At 45.6% G+C, this 20,340-nt stretch overlaps 1 protein-coding gene across 1 annotated transcript in view; it reads left to right on the top strand.

Annotated features, from left to right (window-relative positions):
• Positions 1-3,683: 3,683 nt before the first annotated feature.
• The window catches only part of ARID1A (AT-rich interaction domain 1A), a 78,513-nt gene continuing 61,856 nt past the window's right edge, over positions 3,684-20,340 (top strand). Inside the window, exon 1 of the mRNA XM_034753748.1 lies at positions 3,684-5,400. Within this exon, the coding sequence (XP_034609639.1) occupies positions 4,258-5,400 (1,143 nt within the window). The 5' untranslated portion in view covers positions 3,684-4,257. The remainder of the gene's footprint in view (positions 5,401-20,340) is intronic.

Consider the following 20,340-nt stretch of genomic DNA (forward strand, 5'->3'; position numbering starts at 1 on the left):
AGATCAATTTTCTAATCTAGAATTTTCCACAATTTTTAAAGCCCACTGCTTTTTATTGAGCACTACAAAGGTCTCTTGTGTTGAGTACACTACAATGGTAGTATACTCAACAACCCAGGAGTTTCTGTTGGTTTCCTTTACTCTTTTTGTACACTTTAAAAGTAATGTTCATAGGGCAAGCATATAAAGACATGCCCAACCCCTCTCTGCTGGAGGAAACATTTTGTGATAGGCCTATGAGTGGGCAGGGGGAAAATACTGGGGATTTTTGGAATCCAGCCCAAATTAAGGCCTCAGAAATTGCTTCAGAATTGTGTGGCAGTTGGTAAAGTGCATCTTGTGAAGGAGACTCCAATCCAGTTTTTGGCTCTAGAATAGGATGATTTTTGTTTCAGGCTGGATTATAAACTTTTAGCAAGGATTGTGTCTTCCTATATGTTTGTGTAGCACCTAGAATGTTGGGGCCACAATCCTGAGAGGGGCTTTTGGGCGGCTACTACAAAACAAATACTAAATGTAGCTATTATTATGTATTATCCCATTGCAACTCTCAGTAAAATACTAGAGAGAGAGAGAGAAACCCTCTCTTTTTCTGTGCCAATGCGGAGGTAGAATCTACTCTGTGTTATACATTCTACGGTAAAATGGCAACGCTGCCTTGGTTGGGGAGCCTGTAATGCCGTTTGTTGCTCTGGAATGCATTCTGAATTTAGCTACACATTGACTTGTGCTAACTTCTACCCCAGTTTATTACTTTGGAGTCCCTTCTGTTTTTTAGCACCTGCTGTACCATGTATATTTATATTATGTTATTTAGAATATAAATATATAGATTCTAATTTTTGTATTAAATTTTATTGCTGGATTGATGGTATTGTACACTGAAATTTTCTATTGATTGTAAAACTTTACACAGTATTAGCAATGACCAGTTTTTCAGGTCCTGCCCTGACTAGACCATCCTAGACTTGGCCTCTCTATCTGACTGCTATCAAGGATGCTAACTGTGATAGCGTTTTTTGTGAAGTGGACCCTTAAGAAATGGTTGAGACCGACAATCCATTTCCTAGATACCCTCAAAGCATAACCACTGATAATCTCTACGGGTCATTACTGCCCTGTACTTGTTTTGAACCGATGGTCTAGCATTGAAAGACTGTATCTCATCACCTTCCCCCTGCTCCTTCAAGCATCCTATAGACATGGTTTTCTTATGGTAGTGTTTATATATAAAGTTCTATATCTTTCGTAAAACTCCTTCACCAAAAAAAAGTCAGTGGGGGAAGAAGGAGGAAACTTCTGCCTAATATACTGTCAGGATGATGATTGGGTTATAGAACTTGATATCAGAAAATAGCAGATTCAACATTCACATAATGAAAGCTAAGTTACAGCAGAGGTAAAAAGTCCAGTGCCTTCTCTGCCTCTGGGCTTCTTAGCTAACTACACTATTAGGACCGTGGGTAGCCCTCTATACTTCTTGCCCTCTCCAGGAACAAAGTGTAGAATCAAGATCTGAACTGAAAAATAGTGTAGCAAGCACTAATATAATGTGAGACTAATTAGTTAGCAATAATACTTTGCACTGTTGAGATCCTCACATTAAAGAGGCTTCAAAGTGCTTTGCAAACATTATTTTTCTCATACAGATGTGGGGCAGATGTAGTAGTATTCCCATTTCACAGATGGGGGAAACAGGTTATGATTTGCCCAGTGTCATGTGATGGTCTGTTACCTATTTCTGCATTTGTTGTAGGTGTACGTGGTGCTTTAAAGAGATGGGCCCTGTCCTAAAGGGTTTCCAATACAAGGGCCTGTTTTACTCCAGTTAATCATCAGTGGGAGCAGGTTATAAAGTAGATCACATAAAGACAAAGGGTGCTGATGGGAAGGATTGTGATACAAAATAGTGTAACTTGCACTACTTAAAAATCTTAAAGCCAAGAAGAAACATGCATAATTGTATATGTATTACACACACACACACACACACAACCTATAGTAAAATAAAGTTATTTAGGTTGCAAAGTCAAGTACTTGAAAGATAGGAAGTGTCAGATTTACAGTAATCCATGCAATCTTAATTCAACTCCTTGTCCATTCAGCCTGTTGTCTGAATGAGGTAGGGGTCCTGTGGAAAAAATATTGTGATCATATAATTGGAGTGTATCAATGCATACATACCAGGGGGCAGAACAGCAACTCCATAAATGAGCAATTCCAAATCTGACATTTCCTAACTTCCAACTGCTTGACTTTGCAATGTAAATAACTTTCTTGTAATATATTTTTGCATGACTCCTAAGGGTTTCTTAAGGGAGGAGGAGAGAACTTTTGCATCATAGTACAGATTTATATCACTTGAGTGATGCTGATGGCCTGCTAACATGATATGCTGCATCTACCTGGAGGCTGGCCTGACTCAGCTCTCTCTCTGCCCCCCTCATCACCAGGAGAAGGACCCTTGCCCCCTGTGGTCCTCTAGAGCAGGGGACAGATGCTGCACAGCCCCGTACTGGGTCTAGTGTAGTTATGAGGGGAGCCTGACCTGGTTTTCAACCCATCTCTTGGGAGTTGGGGGAGTCCTGCTCTGGGTGATGTCCCTAGAGGTGATAGGAAGGAGGTAGGACACTAGAACCATGTGCTTGGACTGAAGGGTATGTAATCAGGTGGGGGGCTTGGCTTGGCTCTCTCTCTCCCCACCCCATCCCCTAGCAGCTCCCAGTGCACTGCCTGCTGCTTTGGCAATAGTGTGAGCCCCTGACTTTAGCATGTTTATGTTCAGTTATTATTTTGGCATACAGCCAACATTTTTCCAGAGGAACACAAGCAACAGAAAATGGCAATTTTTAACAGTTTACAACAGGTAAATCTGAATGGAAAATCCTGGGACAAAGAAAAGGTATTTATATAGCCCAAGGGACTTTCGCCTAGCTGAATTTTGCAGGCCTGCTGCAAACAATGCAGTGTAAAAATTTCCCCCAAAAGTTGAAAGACACTTAAAATGGATAGTATTAGGGATCCTAAATAATAAGGGTCTGTTCCATGTCCCCCTATAAAAATTGCAGTGCATTATACTGTTTGGTAGCTAGAGTCATTTTCCAAACCTTTCTTTAGTCCGCACTCCCAGAGGGTAAGGAAGACACTTCCCTCAGGGCAACTTATTCCATAATTATCCAATTTAGAGTTCTTGTACCTTCCACTAAAGCATCTGGAACTAGCCAGTGTTGCAGACAGGATGTTGGATGGAATGGGCCACTGGATGGAACCAGCCTGCATGTTCCTGCACTCCAGGCTCTTAAAATCCATGTCAGGTCCTGTGGCCAGCATAATATCCCAGTTCTGGGATCAAACCCAGCACTCCTGTGTTCCACAGTTAGAATAGACCCCAGGAGTCCTGGCTCCCAGACCTGTGCTTAGTAAACTTCTACTTGTTCTCCTATAGCAGGGAGGGATACCAACTTCTGGTGGTTGCAGGTATCTTTTTATGCACCGGGCAGTAGTGCAGAGGGGGAGATGAGCACTCTGGTGCGGGTCTTCTGAAGAGCGAGCCTGTAGCAGTCCGCTTCGCCCAGGCTGAAATCCGCTCCGTGTTTCGCAGCAGGGGAGCTTCCTTTTGTGGCGGAAGGTTCGGCTCGGCTCCGCGGGATCCGCTGCGGGTTTTGCGTGCGGCAGCGGCCTCAGCCTTGCTGAGTTGCAAGCGTCCGGGGCCTGCCTGCTCCTCCTTTGTGAAGGGGGGAGGCTCCAGTCCGGGCCGGGCTCCGCTCCGGGTTTGGCAGGCCGCCGCGGCGCTGGGTAAAATGGCAGTGCTGAGCCTCGTGTCGGAGTGAGCAGGACTCGGCGGACGAGAGTCGGGAGCTGCTGCTCGGCTCGCCTAGTCCGGCCCCGCCACCGCCGCACCGCCCGGCTCCAGGGACGGGGTCCGCTCGCCCGCCGTATCCCCCTCCCTCCTGCCTCTCCCACGCTGGGAGCCCCGTCCCGGGTTCCCCCCTCCTCCCCCCCGATCCCTCCTCCCCTTTCTCCGCCGGCTGCAACCGAGGAGGCACAGCGGGGCCAGGCCCCGGGGAGCCCAGCCCAGCGGAGCCCTCCCCGCCTCGCCAGCCAGGCCGGGGGGGAATGAGCCCCTGCTGCCCTGAAGAGCCCGCCGCCGCCTGAGCGGGGAGCAGCAGAGCAGCGAGGCCTCCCGCCGGCCGGCCAGGCAGGGGAGCAGCTCGGGGGCAGGGGTCCGGGGGGGTGGCTAGGTGGGGAGGGGGGATCATGGCTGCTCAGGTCGCCCCCGCCGCCGCCAGCAGCCTGGGCGCCCCGGCTCCAGCCGAGCTGAAGAAAGCGGAGGCGCAGCAGCGGGATTGTCCCCCGGAGGAGGCGGGGGGCGAGGCGGTGGCGGAGCGCGGCGGCGAGAAGCAGGCGGAGAGCGAGGGCCCCCCGGGGAAGGAGCTGCAGGACGGGGCCGAGAGCAACGGAGGGGACGCCGGGGCCGAGCCCGACCTGAAGAGCTCGAACGGGAACGCGGGCCCCAGGCCCGCCGCTGCCGCCGCCACCCTGAACAATAACCTCCCGGAGCCGCCCGGTGGCGGCGGCGGCAGCAGCGACGGGGTGGGGGCGCCGCAGCAGCAGCCGCCGCCGCCGCAGCAGCCTCCCCCTTCCCACCCGGCCGCCTTGCCCCCGCCAGCCTACGGCTTCGGGCAGCCCTACGGCCGGGGAGCCCAGGCTGCTGCCGTCGCTGCCGCCGCCGCGGCTGCCTTCCACCAACATGGCGGACAACAAAGCACTGGCATGGCAGCGCTGCAGAGCGGGGGCCTGGAGCAGCCCTACCCGGGACCGGCGGGGGCCCCCCCGGGGCCGCCCCCTCCCCAGAACTCGCACGGCGGCGCCGAGCACGGCTTCCCCAACCACCAGTACAACTCTTACTACCCGGCGGCAGCCGGGCGCAGCGCCGGCGCCTACCCGCCTCCCCCCCAGGCCTACGCCCTGAGCTCCCCCCGGGGCAGCACGCAGAGCCCCGCGCAAGCGGCCGCCGGGGCCAAATCCCCCGCCGCCGCCGCCGCCTTCCAGCAGCAGCGCTTCGGGGCCATGGGGCCCTCGGCCGCCGGCGGGGCAGCAGGAGGAGGGGGCGCCACCCCGCAGCCCACAGCGACCCCCACCCTCAACCAGCTGCTTACCTCCCCCAGCTCAGCCCGTGGCTACCAGGGCTACCCCGGGGGCGACTACAGCAGCGGGCCCCAGGACGGGGGAGCCGCCGCCAAGGGCCCGGCCGCGGACATGGCCTCCCAGTACGGTGGGGGCAATAGCCAGGCCTGGGCCACGGCCACAGGAGGGGGCCAACAAAGGAGCCACCACGCGCCCATGAGCCCCGGGAGCAGCAGCGCTGGAGGGGGACAGCCGCTCGCTAGGACCCAGCAGGTGAGAGCTTGGCATGGGGGGGATGCGTGTGGGGGCAGGGGCGGGCCCATATGGGGGGCTGGGGACCTGGGCTGGGGTTAGGGGGCAGGGGCTGGGCGCACGTGGGGTGGCTGAGGGGGCTGGGGACAATGGGGGCAAGGGCAGAAGAGGGGCACAGATAAGGGGCAGGGATGAGGGCACGTGGGGCGATGGAGGGGGGTGATCAGGTGGGCCAATTTCCTACGGGTTCCCTCCCCCACTTGGACCCACACTGCTGGGGAGCTGCCATTGTCTGTGTCTTTCTCTCTCTAAAATGGCTGCCTCTCTGCCTTCTCTTCCTCCCCTTCTAGCCTTTGTGCGAGGCTTCCAGAGAGGTGCCTTCTCCTTCCCACTTCCCCTGCCTGCCTTGGGGGCTCAAGGGGGGAGATGGAGGGAGCCCCTGGGTGGAGGAAGGGCCTGGCACTATGGTGCGTGTGTGCATGGGGTGGAGGTGGGTAGCTGAGCTCCTCGTTGTTGGGCTAGGGAAGGGGTGTGATCAGTAGAGGCAGTGGGAGCTCTGCAGAGCAGCACTTACACATTTGCCCCCATTGCACTCTTCCTCCCTCTTCTTGCTCCAAGTGAGGGGCCTTTGCACTTCCTGGGGGTAGGAAGGTGGGAAGTGACCTGTTTTGGGCAGCTGCAGCTTGCCCAGGTAGCTGTAGCCATTTTCCTGAGCAGTCTCTTGGTTAGCCCAGTGGCCTGGGCCTCTCCCTGGAAGTGCTGGTAAACAGTTCAGTGATTGGAGTAGTAAGTGCAGATTGCTTTGGTTTGGGATTTGAATTATGGAGGTAAAATCCTTCTGTCAAAGCCAGGAGACAGTTGGTCTTAGGTTGACATCCTATCTGTGATCTGATTGGTTCCCCATCTCCTGCTCTTGGCCATTTATAATTGCCTCTGATGTAATGGTACAACAATCCTGATGAGCTCATAAACTTTTACACTCTGCTTTTCTGCCAGCCATAACCCAAACCATCACTGCCACTATCTGCCTCTTTATTCCACAGCTGAAATTGGCTGTGACCTTGAGGAAGTTCAGTAGCAATACTGTATCAGCAGGAGCAGAGTTCCAGACAGGCTGCCCTTGTTGCATTGTGCCTGAAACAAAAGAGGAGGCAATGGCATTTTGTTTGTACCTTGGATTTATTTTGCTTGTTATGTTTTTTACAGCCTGGAATAGATTCTGTGTTGTCGGAACAGTAGCAGGGGTTCTCTGTACAATGGGCGTGCTGTTTGTTTTGGTTATGTGACTTTCCCATTGGCATAAAGGATTTCTTTGATGGAATCTAAGGATGCATTTATTCCTGACTAATTTTGATCCATTTCATAATTGAAATTGCTCGGCTGGGTTCATCATCAGATAGTGAATGTGGGGCTTTTATGGGGTATGTTAGAAACCTTTTAAAAAGCATTTGTAGCTGCAGCACTAGAAATGGTGAATTACCAATTAACACTTTTTCATATTGAGTTTTCTCTTAAAGTACAGGCCTGGCCTAACTCCTTACCTATGTTTCAAGACCATTTTTTAAAAAAATCACTATATTTATTTTACTTACATTCGGAAGGAACAATTGCTTGTTATAGTGACATTAAACATCAAATGTCTGGAACTATTGCGTCTGATTATATTGTAAATTCCTACTTTTTGGAGAGAAGTGGGAGCAGGGTAAAAGAGTCTGTAAATTAATATTTTTGTTAATTTGCTGGAAGTGTAACTAATGCCAGCAATACAAATGTGCTATAGCACTTTCAGCTACATGGAAGTCAGACATTTTGGATATTGGGACAGTGATGCTAACATTCTGTTCATATCTGTTCTTAATCAGAGTTTGCAGATAATCTCTTACGTTGTGTTTACATGTCTTAGATCTGAATGTGTAATGGCCTTGTGCAGGACTGACAGACTTCTCTCTACCCATACCCTGCCTGTTTTCATTGCAAGCACTGGATCAGAGACATTTGATACTCTGGAGTGTGACATGCAGCTCCAGAGTTTTCCCTTCTTGCTCAATCCTTCTCTTCTGTGGCTCTGAAAACTTAGTGTAAGTTTTGTTCCTTGATAACTGATAGTGATGTCTGCTTCATCTTAACTGTGTGTTCTCTGTTAGATTGAAATAGCGTGTTTTCTAGGAGAGTGGCTCTTATCACTGCTGTGGTCACCACATTGTCCACATGCAACTTGTAGTAACTATTCTGGGTAAACATTTGAGTTCCTGGGCAATACAACCCTATATATTTGCAAGAAAGTTGCATAAGTGTGTCATGTAAACTGGTGCCCTGCTGAAAATTTTATATCTTGTGTTTTTAAAAAAAAAAAAAAAAAAAAATTCAACCTGGATATGATGGGCATTAAACCACAGCCCAAGATTAAACTCTGTTTGCACTGGAGTAAAAATCCATCTCCTAGATCTGTTTGGATTATGAATAGCATGGTTGTGATTCTGTGATAGAAACTTTCAAAAATTGTGTAGCTTAAAAAAACAACCCAGCCCCTGTGTATCCTGGAGAGTGAAAGTCTGGTCTGGTTATAATTTATACTCCAGGCATTCAGTTTAATATGTGTGAGCCTTCTAGTCCCATCAACTCAAATTATTAGTGAGTGTATGTTTGGTGTTTTGGGAATGAAAGTGACTTTTAGACAGTGCAAATGGCCTCTATAAAAAGTTCTGTGCGCCAAGGGTTATCAGACATAAACGCACACAATCCCTCTTCACGTTGTGAAAAACCTGTTGCCTGGCATTGTGGAACAAGTTTCCATGTGTCTTCTCTGTTGCCCACAAGAAGTAAATTTAATAATAATACCCCAAAACTATGTTATAACCTCCTCGCAGTGTATCCTGTTTTGTTTCTTAGATTGGACTAAACTAAGTGCTTTCAATCTCATTATTATCTTATACGGTGGTGAGCCAATTGGTGTTTATCAAATAACTTCACCTGAGAAATTTCAGAAGGATGAGATGGGGGGGGGGGGAGGGGAGAGAACAGTGCGCCCCACCCCTAAGTACGTCTACTTCCAGATTAAGGGAAGGCAGTTTGGGGAAGAGTGTATAGTTGGTTCCCTTCATATAGTCATCCAGAAGGGACAAATGTTTAGGTTTCTTGTGGGGGGGCAGGGGGAAGAAGCAGGCGATAAGGAAGAAAGAGCATAAATGTCATTGATTCTCTAAGCTCAGGATGATGTATGAATGATGTGGAGGGTACAGACCTTTTTACTCATCTCTTGCTTTAGGAGTTACTTCACTTTTTTTAATGTAAAACCTTGATTTGAAAGACCCTTTCCTATAGGAGGTTAAGAGTAGCTGCTCACTTGTGTACAGTTTTGACAGCAATATGTAACCCTCTCAACACTAAAGACTTTTGCAGATAGGTCACTTATAAGAATGCACAGCTGATCCGGGGAGGAGTTGTGAATACCAGGACGTTCTCTGTCTGTATAGATTGGGGCAGATGCAGGGACTTTGTTGTTTGTTCTTATGATCATTTTACTCTGAAAATACAGAGTTGGATTCAGATTAAAGATTTGTTTTACAGAATAAGTGAATCTAGATGATCCTGGAGGTCTATGGAAATGACAGGCAGGAAATCTGGGCCATTTCACATTCAGGACTTCTAGAGCTCTTAGTAAAATGAAAAGATAAACACTAACCTCTTTTCTTCTGTAGTGTATGGCTGGTTTTGGTAGTGGGCTAGGACTTTGTCCAGTCCCATTAGTAGTAGTAAAATTAAAAAGAAAAAAGGGTGGGGTGGGAGAGCAGAACGATCCTCAAGAAAACTGCCTGCAAGAAGAGACTTTCCTCTAATGAGTAGATAGGTGGGTATTTGTTTTGGTACATCACTAACTACAGTAAAAGGCATCTCCTGTAATGGGAGATGTCTTTAGATTGTATTAAATGTTCACGTGTTGAATAATCTCCCTATAAGTGTACTGTCATCCAGAGACCTTTATTATATTCAGGGAACTTGGTTTAAAAACAATGACCTGCTAATTTAAAAAAAAAAAAATCTCTGGGCCCAGTTGTTGACTTTAAATCTCAACTTTAGTAGCAACTGAAGCATGAACATGTTGTTAAAAACATGGTTTTCAAACTAAATTGGCAGCACAGAGCCATTTAGTGCCAGTGAGCTGTGATATCTTGGAATCTGACATTAAGCCCTAGCTCCTGTTCACTTTTATCTTCGGGTTTTTCCTTGCTTAGTATTGCATTGTTGGCAGGTCTTGTATTGCCCGTAACGTCTAGTAAACATTAGTTCTCTACAACAAAAGAGAGGTGGCATTCTTTTGTGATGTGGGCCTTGCCTGTGAATGACTTTCAGACCTTTCTCTACTAGAAAAGTACACTGGTTTCATTCAATTGATTTTTAAAATTGACTTAGTTAAATTGGTGTAAGCCCCTAATGTAAAACTTCTTAAAATGGTGCAAGCCCCAAAGGTAGACACACTTAAGGTTCAACCAATTTAGCTAGATTAACTTTTAAATTGATTTTAGTTAAACTGGTCTAGTGTAGACAAGGCCTTAGCCTCCCCATTCTGTTTAAATATTTTGTGCAAGTGTTTTTAGGAGGCTGGTGTTTCAGGATACCACCTGTGCTTTGGGAGGCCCCAATGAACTAATGGCATCTACTAGGGGCAGTATAATCTATGGATAGGACACCCAAATGGGAGTCAGAATTGGGTCCGGTTTTGTTTCCTGCTCTTTCACTGACTCACGCTGTATAACCTGGGACAAGTCACGTAATCACTCTGTGCCTTTGGTACTTAGCTGATGTGGGTTTAATAATGCTTGCCCACCTTAATAAAATATGCTGAGGTCTACAAATGAAGGGCATTACATAAGTGCTTATTTATTACTCTGCATGGGGGTAGTGAGATCACCTTTTTGTGTATGGTAACTCCTATGGGGCTACTGTTATTGCCAAGAGACTAATAGAATGTGCCTTCTGGAGTTTGGGGTGGGAGTAGAGTGGGGACAGGTGTCACTTTATTAACTTTTTTTTTTAAATAAAATTTTCAGCAAACAGTTTCCTATCACTATCAGTCTAGTTCCATTGTCATTCCACTTGACTTGTTAAAACACTAGGCTCTAATGCTAGAACGGTGATGGTTTTTTCAATAATACTCTAGAAAAATATGTACCAGATCTCTCTCCCATCATGGTAGGAGGTCGTAGGGATGTGGGAAGAATGTTCCTTTTTTTAACAAGTATTTTTGAATATCGCTACTTGCGGGGTTTTTTTAAATCATGAAGATACTAAGCTTCCAAGGATACTTTGGGCTGATATAGCACTTTTCATCTGAGGATATCATTAGTAAATATCTACCAACCTTCCAGGGGCATTAACATGCACGCCCTGCAACAAACAACCCAGCAGCTTTTCTTAAAAACAAATGAATACTTAAAAGGGAGCATAAAATAACACAGGCCCCCACGCTGTTTTGGTTTTACAACACCTACTGCTTCTCCACCAGTGTCCTTGCTATTGTGCTCAAAGGGACGCCAACTTGGAAAGTCCCTTTCCACCTGAAAAATCTGTACCTGCTGATCTTACAGGTAACCCCTACAATTACTATAATTGGAACATTACATTTTTTTTTTTTTTTAAACCAGGAACTTAAAAATCAGTGCATGCTCTTTAAAAGGTGCTATGTCAAACTTAAATTCGTTGAAATTAGTCAATTTAAAAAAAAAAAAGTTCATTGTAAACTTCTTGGGGCAGCCCCTTATGTATAAAGGGGAAATGCACATGGATTGAGAAAAATGTACCAGTCACTTGCTAGCCAAAGTCCTAAACCTACCTGCTAGAGGTGAAAGGTGGGAGGGTGGAAGTTATTGTTCCCTGTTGATATTTGGGGAAGTTGAGTGGAACTGACACAGGTCTTCTGACTCCCAGACCTATACCTTAATCACGAGGCCATTGGTCTATTTAATAAAGGATTATTTTTTTAATATAATACATTTAAAAAAAAAAACCACTCACAGCTTTTTATGATGCTCTGTGTCTAAAGAAACACAGTGCCCAAACCAGCTGTAGGTGGTTTGCAGAATGACAGAGTAGCTTTGGTAAGCGATGGAACAGGAACAGCCGCTTCTTTCAGGGTTGATCTCATGTGCATGCTTTCCTTGTTCCTGTAGTGATCTAACCATGTGGTGTAAATATGCAATAGGGATCAGGGAGGAGTTCATATTTCTTCCTCTTCTCTCTACACCTGCACTCCCAGTTCTTGTCATAGCTCAGCAGTGAGGAAGAGGCATTTGCAAGTTTGGCACAGATTTTTGTTGTTGTTTTTTTTTTTGTTTTTGTTTTTGTTTTTTTTCCCTTTCTTTCTGGAGTGTCTCTGAGCATTGTGTAAACACTTGCTGAGCTGTCAATATGGACATGTGAGCTTTCTGTAGTGAAATGTATAAGGTGCTGTGTAATGGTAGGTAAACGTAATAAAAGCTATGTCATAGTTCTTGTACAAATAATTCCTTGTTTTAGATACTCCAGAGTAATATGATATTGCAGATGGAAGCTGGGGTTCCAGTGCCATCTCCTGTTTGGGGGTGGGGTGGGGGAGGTGAATAACAAGGTGATTTGTACCCTTTCCTCCCCCCGCCCCTCCATTCCTGGTGGGCGGGTGGCTTTTTTTTGTTAAACTGTCATAAAAAACCTGTGTGTAGAAGTAAAACATTAGTGGTTATGATGGAGGAACAGGTTTAAAATGCAGTAACCAGTGTGCTGATCTTCCCATAACATAAGTATCGTGATTGGAATATTCTCAAAGACCAGAAATGAAGTTGCCAGACAGGGTCTCCAAAAGTTGCTAACTAACTATTGACAACTCTGATTGTTCTGGGCTGGTACTAACTGTGAGTTTGTCTAGACCTTCTATGTCTAGACCTTCTCCCGTTAGCATAAATACTCCACCTCCCTGAGAGGCACTAGCTTTGTCGATGGAAGAAGCTCTCCCATCAACATAGCGTTCTGTCTACACTGGGGGTTAGGTCGGTATAACTGCGTTGCTCAGGGGCATGGAAAATCCACACCCCTAAGAGACCTAGATATACGAACATAAGTTTGTAGTGTTAGACCAAGCCTCTGAATTGCAAGTTAGTACTAAGGCAGTATATAATACAGAACTTAAAATGTTCCCTGTTGGCTTTCCTAACACTTTCATTATAAAATAAGCTTGTGACTTCATAGCAGGGCATTGGAATTTTACAAGAAGAGACCTGTGGCCAGACAGGTGCCTTTTCTTTGTTCTGTGAAATTCCATATGGGTTTGTCTGAGGAAAATCTGAAAATCTCCACTTCCCATGTGATGTCAGCACAACTTTGGTAGTCTGCCAAAAGAATTGCACACTAATTTCTAAAAAGCTGGACCCAGGGCACTGCTCTACCCCACCTTCATGTAGGCAGAGGGAGAGCCGGGGGAGAGGGAAGCTCCCTGAGCTCATAGTGGGCTATTTTTTTCCCCTCTCACCCTCCTCCCCACGGAGGAGGGGAATTGGGATCCCCCGACTCCCAACCATCAACTCGTTCCTGTAGGCCATGTTGCCTCGGTGCTGAGTGTCCACAACTCCCGTTGACTTTAGTTGCAGTTAAGTGCTTAGAACTTCTGCATGTTAGGCCCTGGGTGTCTCCTATTGGGACCCCCAGAAATGAGGCCTATACAACTAGTGCCCCCTGCCAACATTTTGGTTTAGTGACTTATTTGGCATCTCATAGGAAGAATGTTGCAAAGGCAAATACAGAAGAGAATTCCTGTGAGGTGTGGCATTCCACCTGTCTTAACCATAAAACCATACTTTTTTTCTTCCTGTAGTCTTCAGCCTCATTTTGTTATATACCTTCTATCTCTTGCAACAAATAAGGCAGGGCGCCTACATGCAGCCTCATCTATATCACAATCTTGACTCATCCCAGGCACTGAATGAGGCAAGAGTCCTGTGGGAAGAAATAATACGTACACATGTGGGAGCAAAACTTAGGCTGCACATGCAACCTAACTTGAGCGTGTAACTTTCACATAGGTTTTTAATGTGTTAAATACATTGCTGAGAGTTTAGGATCACCAACAGTACTCGAGTGGGTAGATAGCAATGGAGCTGAAATTCAGTCCCTGGGACAGTTCTCTGTCCTGCCCTGGAACAATGGTCATAGGTGCAGGTTTGATTTCCAGCTTCTAGAGCCAGTGGGAGCACTCAGTAGCATCCCCTCTGGTTTTTAAAGGGAGTCCTATCTAATCTTTCCCGCTTAGGTCTGGTCTAAACTGTTGTATGTACTGATATAATGTTTAGGTTAGGGGTATTATTTTTATACAGATATAATTAATGGTACAACTCTGGTGTGTATATATGTATACAGCCAGTTCATCTGTTCACATTAAGGGGTTGTACTGCTTTAACTTTGATCGGGTTCTAGATGGATAGTTATAGCAGTACAAAAACCTGTGTGTAGACAAGCCCTTAGAAGGATTCAGGGCCCCATGAGGTAGGATGAGTTAATTGGTAAGGCTAGTAAGAAAAGCTTGAATCTGGGGGTAGGGAAGGGTTGGTTGAAAAGTTGTGACCATGCTTTTGTTAAAGTTGTGGTTTTAGCGCAGTCAGACACCAGCATGGCAATAAGCTGATGCTGCCTTAGGAGTCTAGTCTTAGGCTTCCCCTCAACCGCTTTGCTGATGAGGAATGAAGACTCGCTCTGGGTATCCACACCAGGAGCACCAGCTCTGTGTGCATATCCACAGAAAAGCTCTAGCACCTTCTTCCAAGGCAAGTAGCCTGTCTCCCAAAGAAGGGCAGCAGCACAGAAAAGTTGTGTATCCCACTTGGTTTTCAAAGGCAAGCGTGATGGAGGGATGGCTGGGCCAAATTTGAGTGGTGGACCCTGTGCACCAAGTTGCAACGCCTCTCACATTTGCAACAACTAACTTGGGGGGGAGGAGGTGTCTGCAGTTTCCACAACAAAATCAGCGCCCACATGTTGTGTGGTGTTTTTTTTCAGCCTTAATTATTGGATTTCCAGCTTGGAGGAATGATCCTGACCTCTGTGCTGATGTGAATGTTTAGAACCATCTCTTCAGTCACCATAAAATATAGAAATTGCCTCAGTTTGGTCAAGTAGTCTATTTCTCCTGGTTTGTGGGCTCCAAATTCTGCTGCGGAGCTTGGGAGAGCCAGGTTCATGTGATTATAAGGGAGGATGGAGCTCCCCATCTGGGAGAAAAGAGCTGTCTGTCATCCTTATTTCCTGCTGAATATTATTGAAACACACTAAAATCTGACATTGGACTTTGTTTCTCTCTTCAGGCTAATACTGAGGGCTTGTCTCCACTTATCGGGGGATTGATGCTTGGCGATCGATCCACTGGGGGGCGATTTGGCAGTTCTAGTGAAGACCCGCTAAATCGACTGCCGATTGCTCTCCTGTCAACTCCGGTACTTCACCAAAAGGAGAACATAAGGAAAGTTGACGGGAGAGTTTCTCCTGTCGACCCAGCGCGGTGTAGACACCACAGTAAGTCAACCTAAGGTACGTCGACTGCAGCTATATTATTCACGTAGCTGGAGTTCCGTAACTTAGGTCGACTTAGCCCTGTAGTGTAGACCTGCCCTGAGAATAGCAGTATCTGATCACTAAAATGGAGCTTGGGCTGCTTGCTTCTATCACATCTAGTGAGAGGAGGAAATGAATCCTGTAGTCTTTCCTAAACGAGGAAGTGACTTCTTGGTATGATGCCCCCTGTAGGTAGCTGCACAGCTCTGTAGGTGGCTGCATAGATCTCTTTTGGTCCTTTGAGGAGAACCTGCCAGTTAACAAATTGTGAACAGTGTCTTTTTTTCTCTTTTTTAAATTAATGCTCACTTGGGGTTGTGCTGAAGGAACTAGACTATTCTTGTTGTAACATCTGAACTGGTTCCAGGATCCCAGGACTGAACAGGCCGATGCTGCATATGCAGTGTTCTCTTGCTGCGTGGGATCCTTCCTGCGCTCAGGTTTCACGTCTTGCTCTCCATGACTAGCAAGCAGTGGATTTAAAGTCCAAACGACTATAGGACTATGCACCCTGTACAGATTTAGAAGGAGTATCTGGCATTTATTAACTTGGTGTAAATAATTAAACTCTAGTAGCAAGCTAGCTAGGTCTTCCTCAAATGTGCTAGCTGTGGAATAGTTTGAAGAAGACCACTTCCCTTCTTCAGAAGAAACATTTAAATGACTGAATTGCTGAAAGTAGTTGTGATTTTTGTAGTTTATTTTTATTTGTTTAACTTGTAACATTTCTGATTACTTGGGTACTGTTATCAAACATGCGTAAGGCCCTGCTGGTGTGTTAGCTAGACCTGCACATCTGTAGATGCCCATAGACTTGCAGAAATGGCCTTTCTATAGTGCTTTAACTGTGCTTGACTGCATATGGGGTGACAAAGTGGCTTTTGAAGTACTCAAACTATACACTGTGGATTGGTGGCTTTATTTTTTTTGTCCATTCAACTGTTGTTCCATATAGGATTGGTGATTCTTGTACCCATTCATAACGCTTGGAAAAAGGCCCAGGCCTATTAATTATGCATGTGTAATAGATACAGCCAGCTATTGTAACTTGTGACTGTATGGGATGGGAACCTATCTTGGGTACTTGTATGTCCGGTCTTCCCTCTTCCCCCCCCCCCCCCCCAATTATGGTAGTATCTGAGCCCTACACAATCTGTCATGTATTTGTCCTCCTTACCCCTGTGAGGTACAGAAATCCTATGGCCCCCACTTTATAGATAGGGAACTGAGGCACAGAGAGTGTAAGGGACATGATTAGGATCGGACAGAAAGTCTGTGGCAGAGCAGGGATGTGAGGCCAGATCTCCCAAATCCATGCTAGTGCCGTAACCAGTAGCCATCTGTCCTCTCTAGGAATGGGATTACAACTTGATAGTATGCCAGTCTGGGTTCTAGAAAGTTACCGTTTTACGGAACATGCCAGTCTTTTTCCTTCATGCTCCTCTTCTAATTGTGTATGGCACTTCCAAGGGAAGGCCTTAGTTTTCCTGGAATGGGATGTGTTTGCAATACATAAAAACATTAAACATCTCCAGTTGATGGCTGCAGCACACTTAAACCTGGGTGTATTGATGATGCATGTTGGTGAACAGTAGCAACGTAATAAGAATATTCATTTGTTTAAAAGGCACTCCTGCAATTAATGCGCTAGAGGAAGGAAAAACTAGTAAAACACTTGACCTAAGATCGTCTTCCAGTAGTCCGGGATAAGCAAATGGAAATGGTTGCAGTAGATCCATCCTGGATTACCCACTTGTCTATACTCTAAAGATAGTCCCAAAATATCTCTGCAAACCCTGCCTCTTAGTTCTTGTGATGCGTTGGAGATGAAGAAACTTGTTCTTTCCACTCAAAGGTGACTTGACTGCTCCTCACTGAAGGAAGAACTTCTGCTGAAAAACCATATGCACATTTGGTATGGGAGTTCTTAAACTCAAGGGAAGTAATATTACTGCCTTATAAAATATACTGGAGCAGAGGGATGCTCCTATTCAACCCTCCAGGTACCCACATCAGGCCTTAACACTCCTCTTCTCCCAGTTCCCTGACTCTGAAGTAGAACACAAAACCTTGTCCTAAAGCAACTTTCAGGGAAGGAAAGGCAAGAAAACTTGATTTTAATAAGACACATCAGACAAGGTACCAGGAAATGATACACAAAATGTTACCTTTGTGGCTTATTGATGGGGGTAGCATCTTTTAGAAGTGCATTGTTTTTTCAGCTGTAGTATTCTGGATGGTGCACAAATATCAGTGTTAGCTTTGAATCTGCTGATTATGCTGCACATAGCACTTCATTGTTAAGAGTTGCTACTGCTGAAAAGGTGTAATAGTCATGTCTGTCTTTCCTTTTTCATTTGTGGCCTTATGGTTTCTTGTTATACCTGTTCCTGAAACCAGTGAAGAGTTTGCCGCGTTGGCTGTTCCTCCTCTCCCCCTGGCATTGGCACAGTAATTAATTTCGGCATCTGCTTGCCAGCAGCCAGCTCACACTCGCTCTCCTTTTTAACTTGTTAAACAATTTGCAGGGTTGCTAACTTTGCTTTAAAAGCAGTTCATTTAATGCCTGGGCTGATGTGAAGATAGAAGCTCACAGACAGAAGGGAAGACCAAGAAGACTAAAGGAAACTCATCACAATTTAGGTTTCAGGATTGCTGTAACCTGGCATTTAAAGCTTATGAAAAGTACATATCTAGTTTGTGTTTAGGACCTACCCTAGGATGTGTGTGTCTGTAGGATTGGGATTCACTTAAGGGGTGCCAAGAGTAACATATCGGAATCAGTATGGTGTTGGCTTTAAGGCTGTACTGGAGTGTCCTTGCTACTCTCTGACAGCAAAGGCTTGGGTGCAGCTCTTGCCCACACAGTGTCTTTCCTTCCCCTAGCCGCCTCTTTTCTCACTAGTGTAGACATGAGTGTGGCTTTTGGATGCAAACCGGTTACCTGGTTATAAATGCTGGAAAGTAGTTATTTGTTACAAAGACCTCAAGCTGCATCACCGGTAAATACAGGTACCTTCCTCACTTGCCCACAGCAGTTGGTAATATATCTTTTTGATTCTAAGGAGGTGAAATTAGTGGTGTTTCCAACTAGAGTGGCAGAAGGCTTTTGGTGTGGGCTTTCTTGAGTCCAAAGCTATTGCTCACCTCTTGATTGTGAGGCTATTTGCTTTCTCCTCCCTTTTATGTTAAGACAGCAGAATTCACATTGTCTGAACCTTATCAGAACCACTTTGTACACTAGCAGGCAGGTGGACTTGAGGAGGAGTAGTATGTGGCAGGTAATCTCCTTTGGATATGTCTGCATCACATTGATACCCCATTGCAAACTAGCAGGAGCAGTGTCCGCTGCCTTGACCTTAGTCCGCCATTGAATTTTGAGAGTGACCAGCAGAACTTGAATTCAAGGACTTTAGGGATAAATGTAACACCAGCAGTATGAACACTCAGGGTTTTTTGTACTGTTCATTAGATTAATTTAAGTCTGTGAGGAGGAAAAACACACAGGTTCGGTTTACTTCCAAGGCCCAGCTTTCATATATTGTTAGCCTTCCTCCATGTTTGGTTATGCACAGCTGAAAATGAGTATTATCTGGTATTTACTTGGATCTTTTGCTGTGGCGAAAGTTCTGCTTCCAAGGAGATTCCAAAATGTGGTCCTGTAGAAACTACAGGTCCCACCCAGTATCCAGTGCTCAATCGTTATTGAATCGGGCAGCTACTGTGGACACGATGGAGCACTGGATGCTGGAATGAGGTAGCCTCTAACAGCTGTACTTCTAGAACAGATTAATGCATTGCATTCTCCTCTATTTTGCAGTACTTTGCACTTCTGTAAGAATCCCTGGGATCTTGTAACTTTAAAATTATAAATTAAACCTCACAACACCCTAGCAGGTTGGTATTCTGCCAGCCATGTACATTTTAATGACAGTTCACCAGCCCAGACACTGTCTGTTCACCCACCCTTGATCTTAATAATTTAAAATAAAGACAAAACACAACAAAAATGTCCCCCCAAACATGAAGATCTCACTTGTAAATTAAGAAAACATTTACCAGGTGGGTAGAAATTTGCAAGGGTATAGTGTTCCCATTTTACAGATGAAGAAACTGAGATGCAGGGGTTAAGGTAAAGTACCAGAGGTAATACAAGAAGTCTGGAAGAACCAGGAACTGGATCTCCTGACTTAATTCTGGGCTTTAGCCATAGACCATTCTTTCCTCCCTTGCAAACTGGTTGTGGCCCTCAGTCGCCTAGCAAACTGACAATGAAGCACTCCTCTGAATAAAGCTTGAGTGTTTTGTTTCATTACCGTGGAGTGGAAGCGGATGAAATTCAGGAGGGGTGTTTTCTTTCATTATCTCCTCTGACCCCCACCACTAGATACTTTTTTCTGATTTGTACATGGATGTGGAGCCAACCTGCTTTGCCTTAATAAATGTCTTTACCATTAATTTCATTCTCTTCTTGATTTTGGGTCTGTCTTATGTGTACCTTGCTTTGCAACCATGCTTACCACAGAAAAAGATCTCTACAGAAAGAAAAGGTGACTTATCTGAGAATCTGACAGAAATTGGACCCTGCCATCTTTCCATGTGTAAAGGGCTCCTTCTGAATTAATGAAACAAACTTTGCTTTGGAAAGTGAATCTTGAAGAGTCCTCTTTTTGCAGGGACTTCCCTCAGGCCTAATGTGTTAGAGCACAGATTGAATGCCAGCACTGTTTGGTAGCTGAGGAGGTCCTGCTGTGTCTGGAGTCTGTATTGCTCATTTGGGATGAAGAGCAGGGTTTTAGGGAACCAGATGGTTAATGGTGACTGAAAGTTCATTGCTGGCTACAGTTGTCTAAATAGACTTATTAGTCAGCTTTGAAGCTGTTTTGAAGTTTTAATGATGCTTACTGAGAATACTGTCTTGTGAATGATCTGCATGGCTTGGACTGCTCAGCTGTTCTAAATTGTAGCACTGGTATCTGGAAGATAGTCTTTTCAATTGCAGCGTGGCTATTTTTCCTTCTATTTATTCCCCCGTACCCCACCAACTTGTTTCAGGGAGTTATTTTCATGACTTGTTACTGGACCTGATCAACATGTGCACGTCTACCTTTTCGAGTATATAAGTGGGTCTGCTACCAAAATGCTACAATAAGTAATGATAATGCCAAGGACACTATCAGCCTCAAGTTCATTTCTGTGGTGGGAATAGGGTGTTGGCGAAATGTGGAGCCTGCTTTACCATTTACAAAGGAAGTGGGTTTTTTTTTTTTTTTTTTTTTTTTCCCCTTCCTTTTCTCTTTCCATCTTGGGACTTTCTGTTACGTGTTTCTCGGGAGTCTCTCCCACTCAGCTTGAGAAGTGCATGGATGCAGACTTCTTGGTGGACCTGAA

Source organism: Trachemys scripta, chromosome 20 (genome assembly GCF_013100865.1).
Source record: "Trachemys scripta elegans isolate TJP31775 chromosome 20, CAS_Tse_1.0, whole genome shotgun sequence".
Lineage (NCBI taxonomy): Eukaryota > Metazoa > Chordata > Testudines > Emydidae > Trachemys > Trachemys scripta.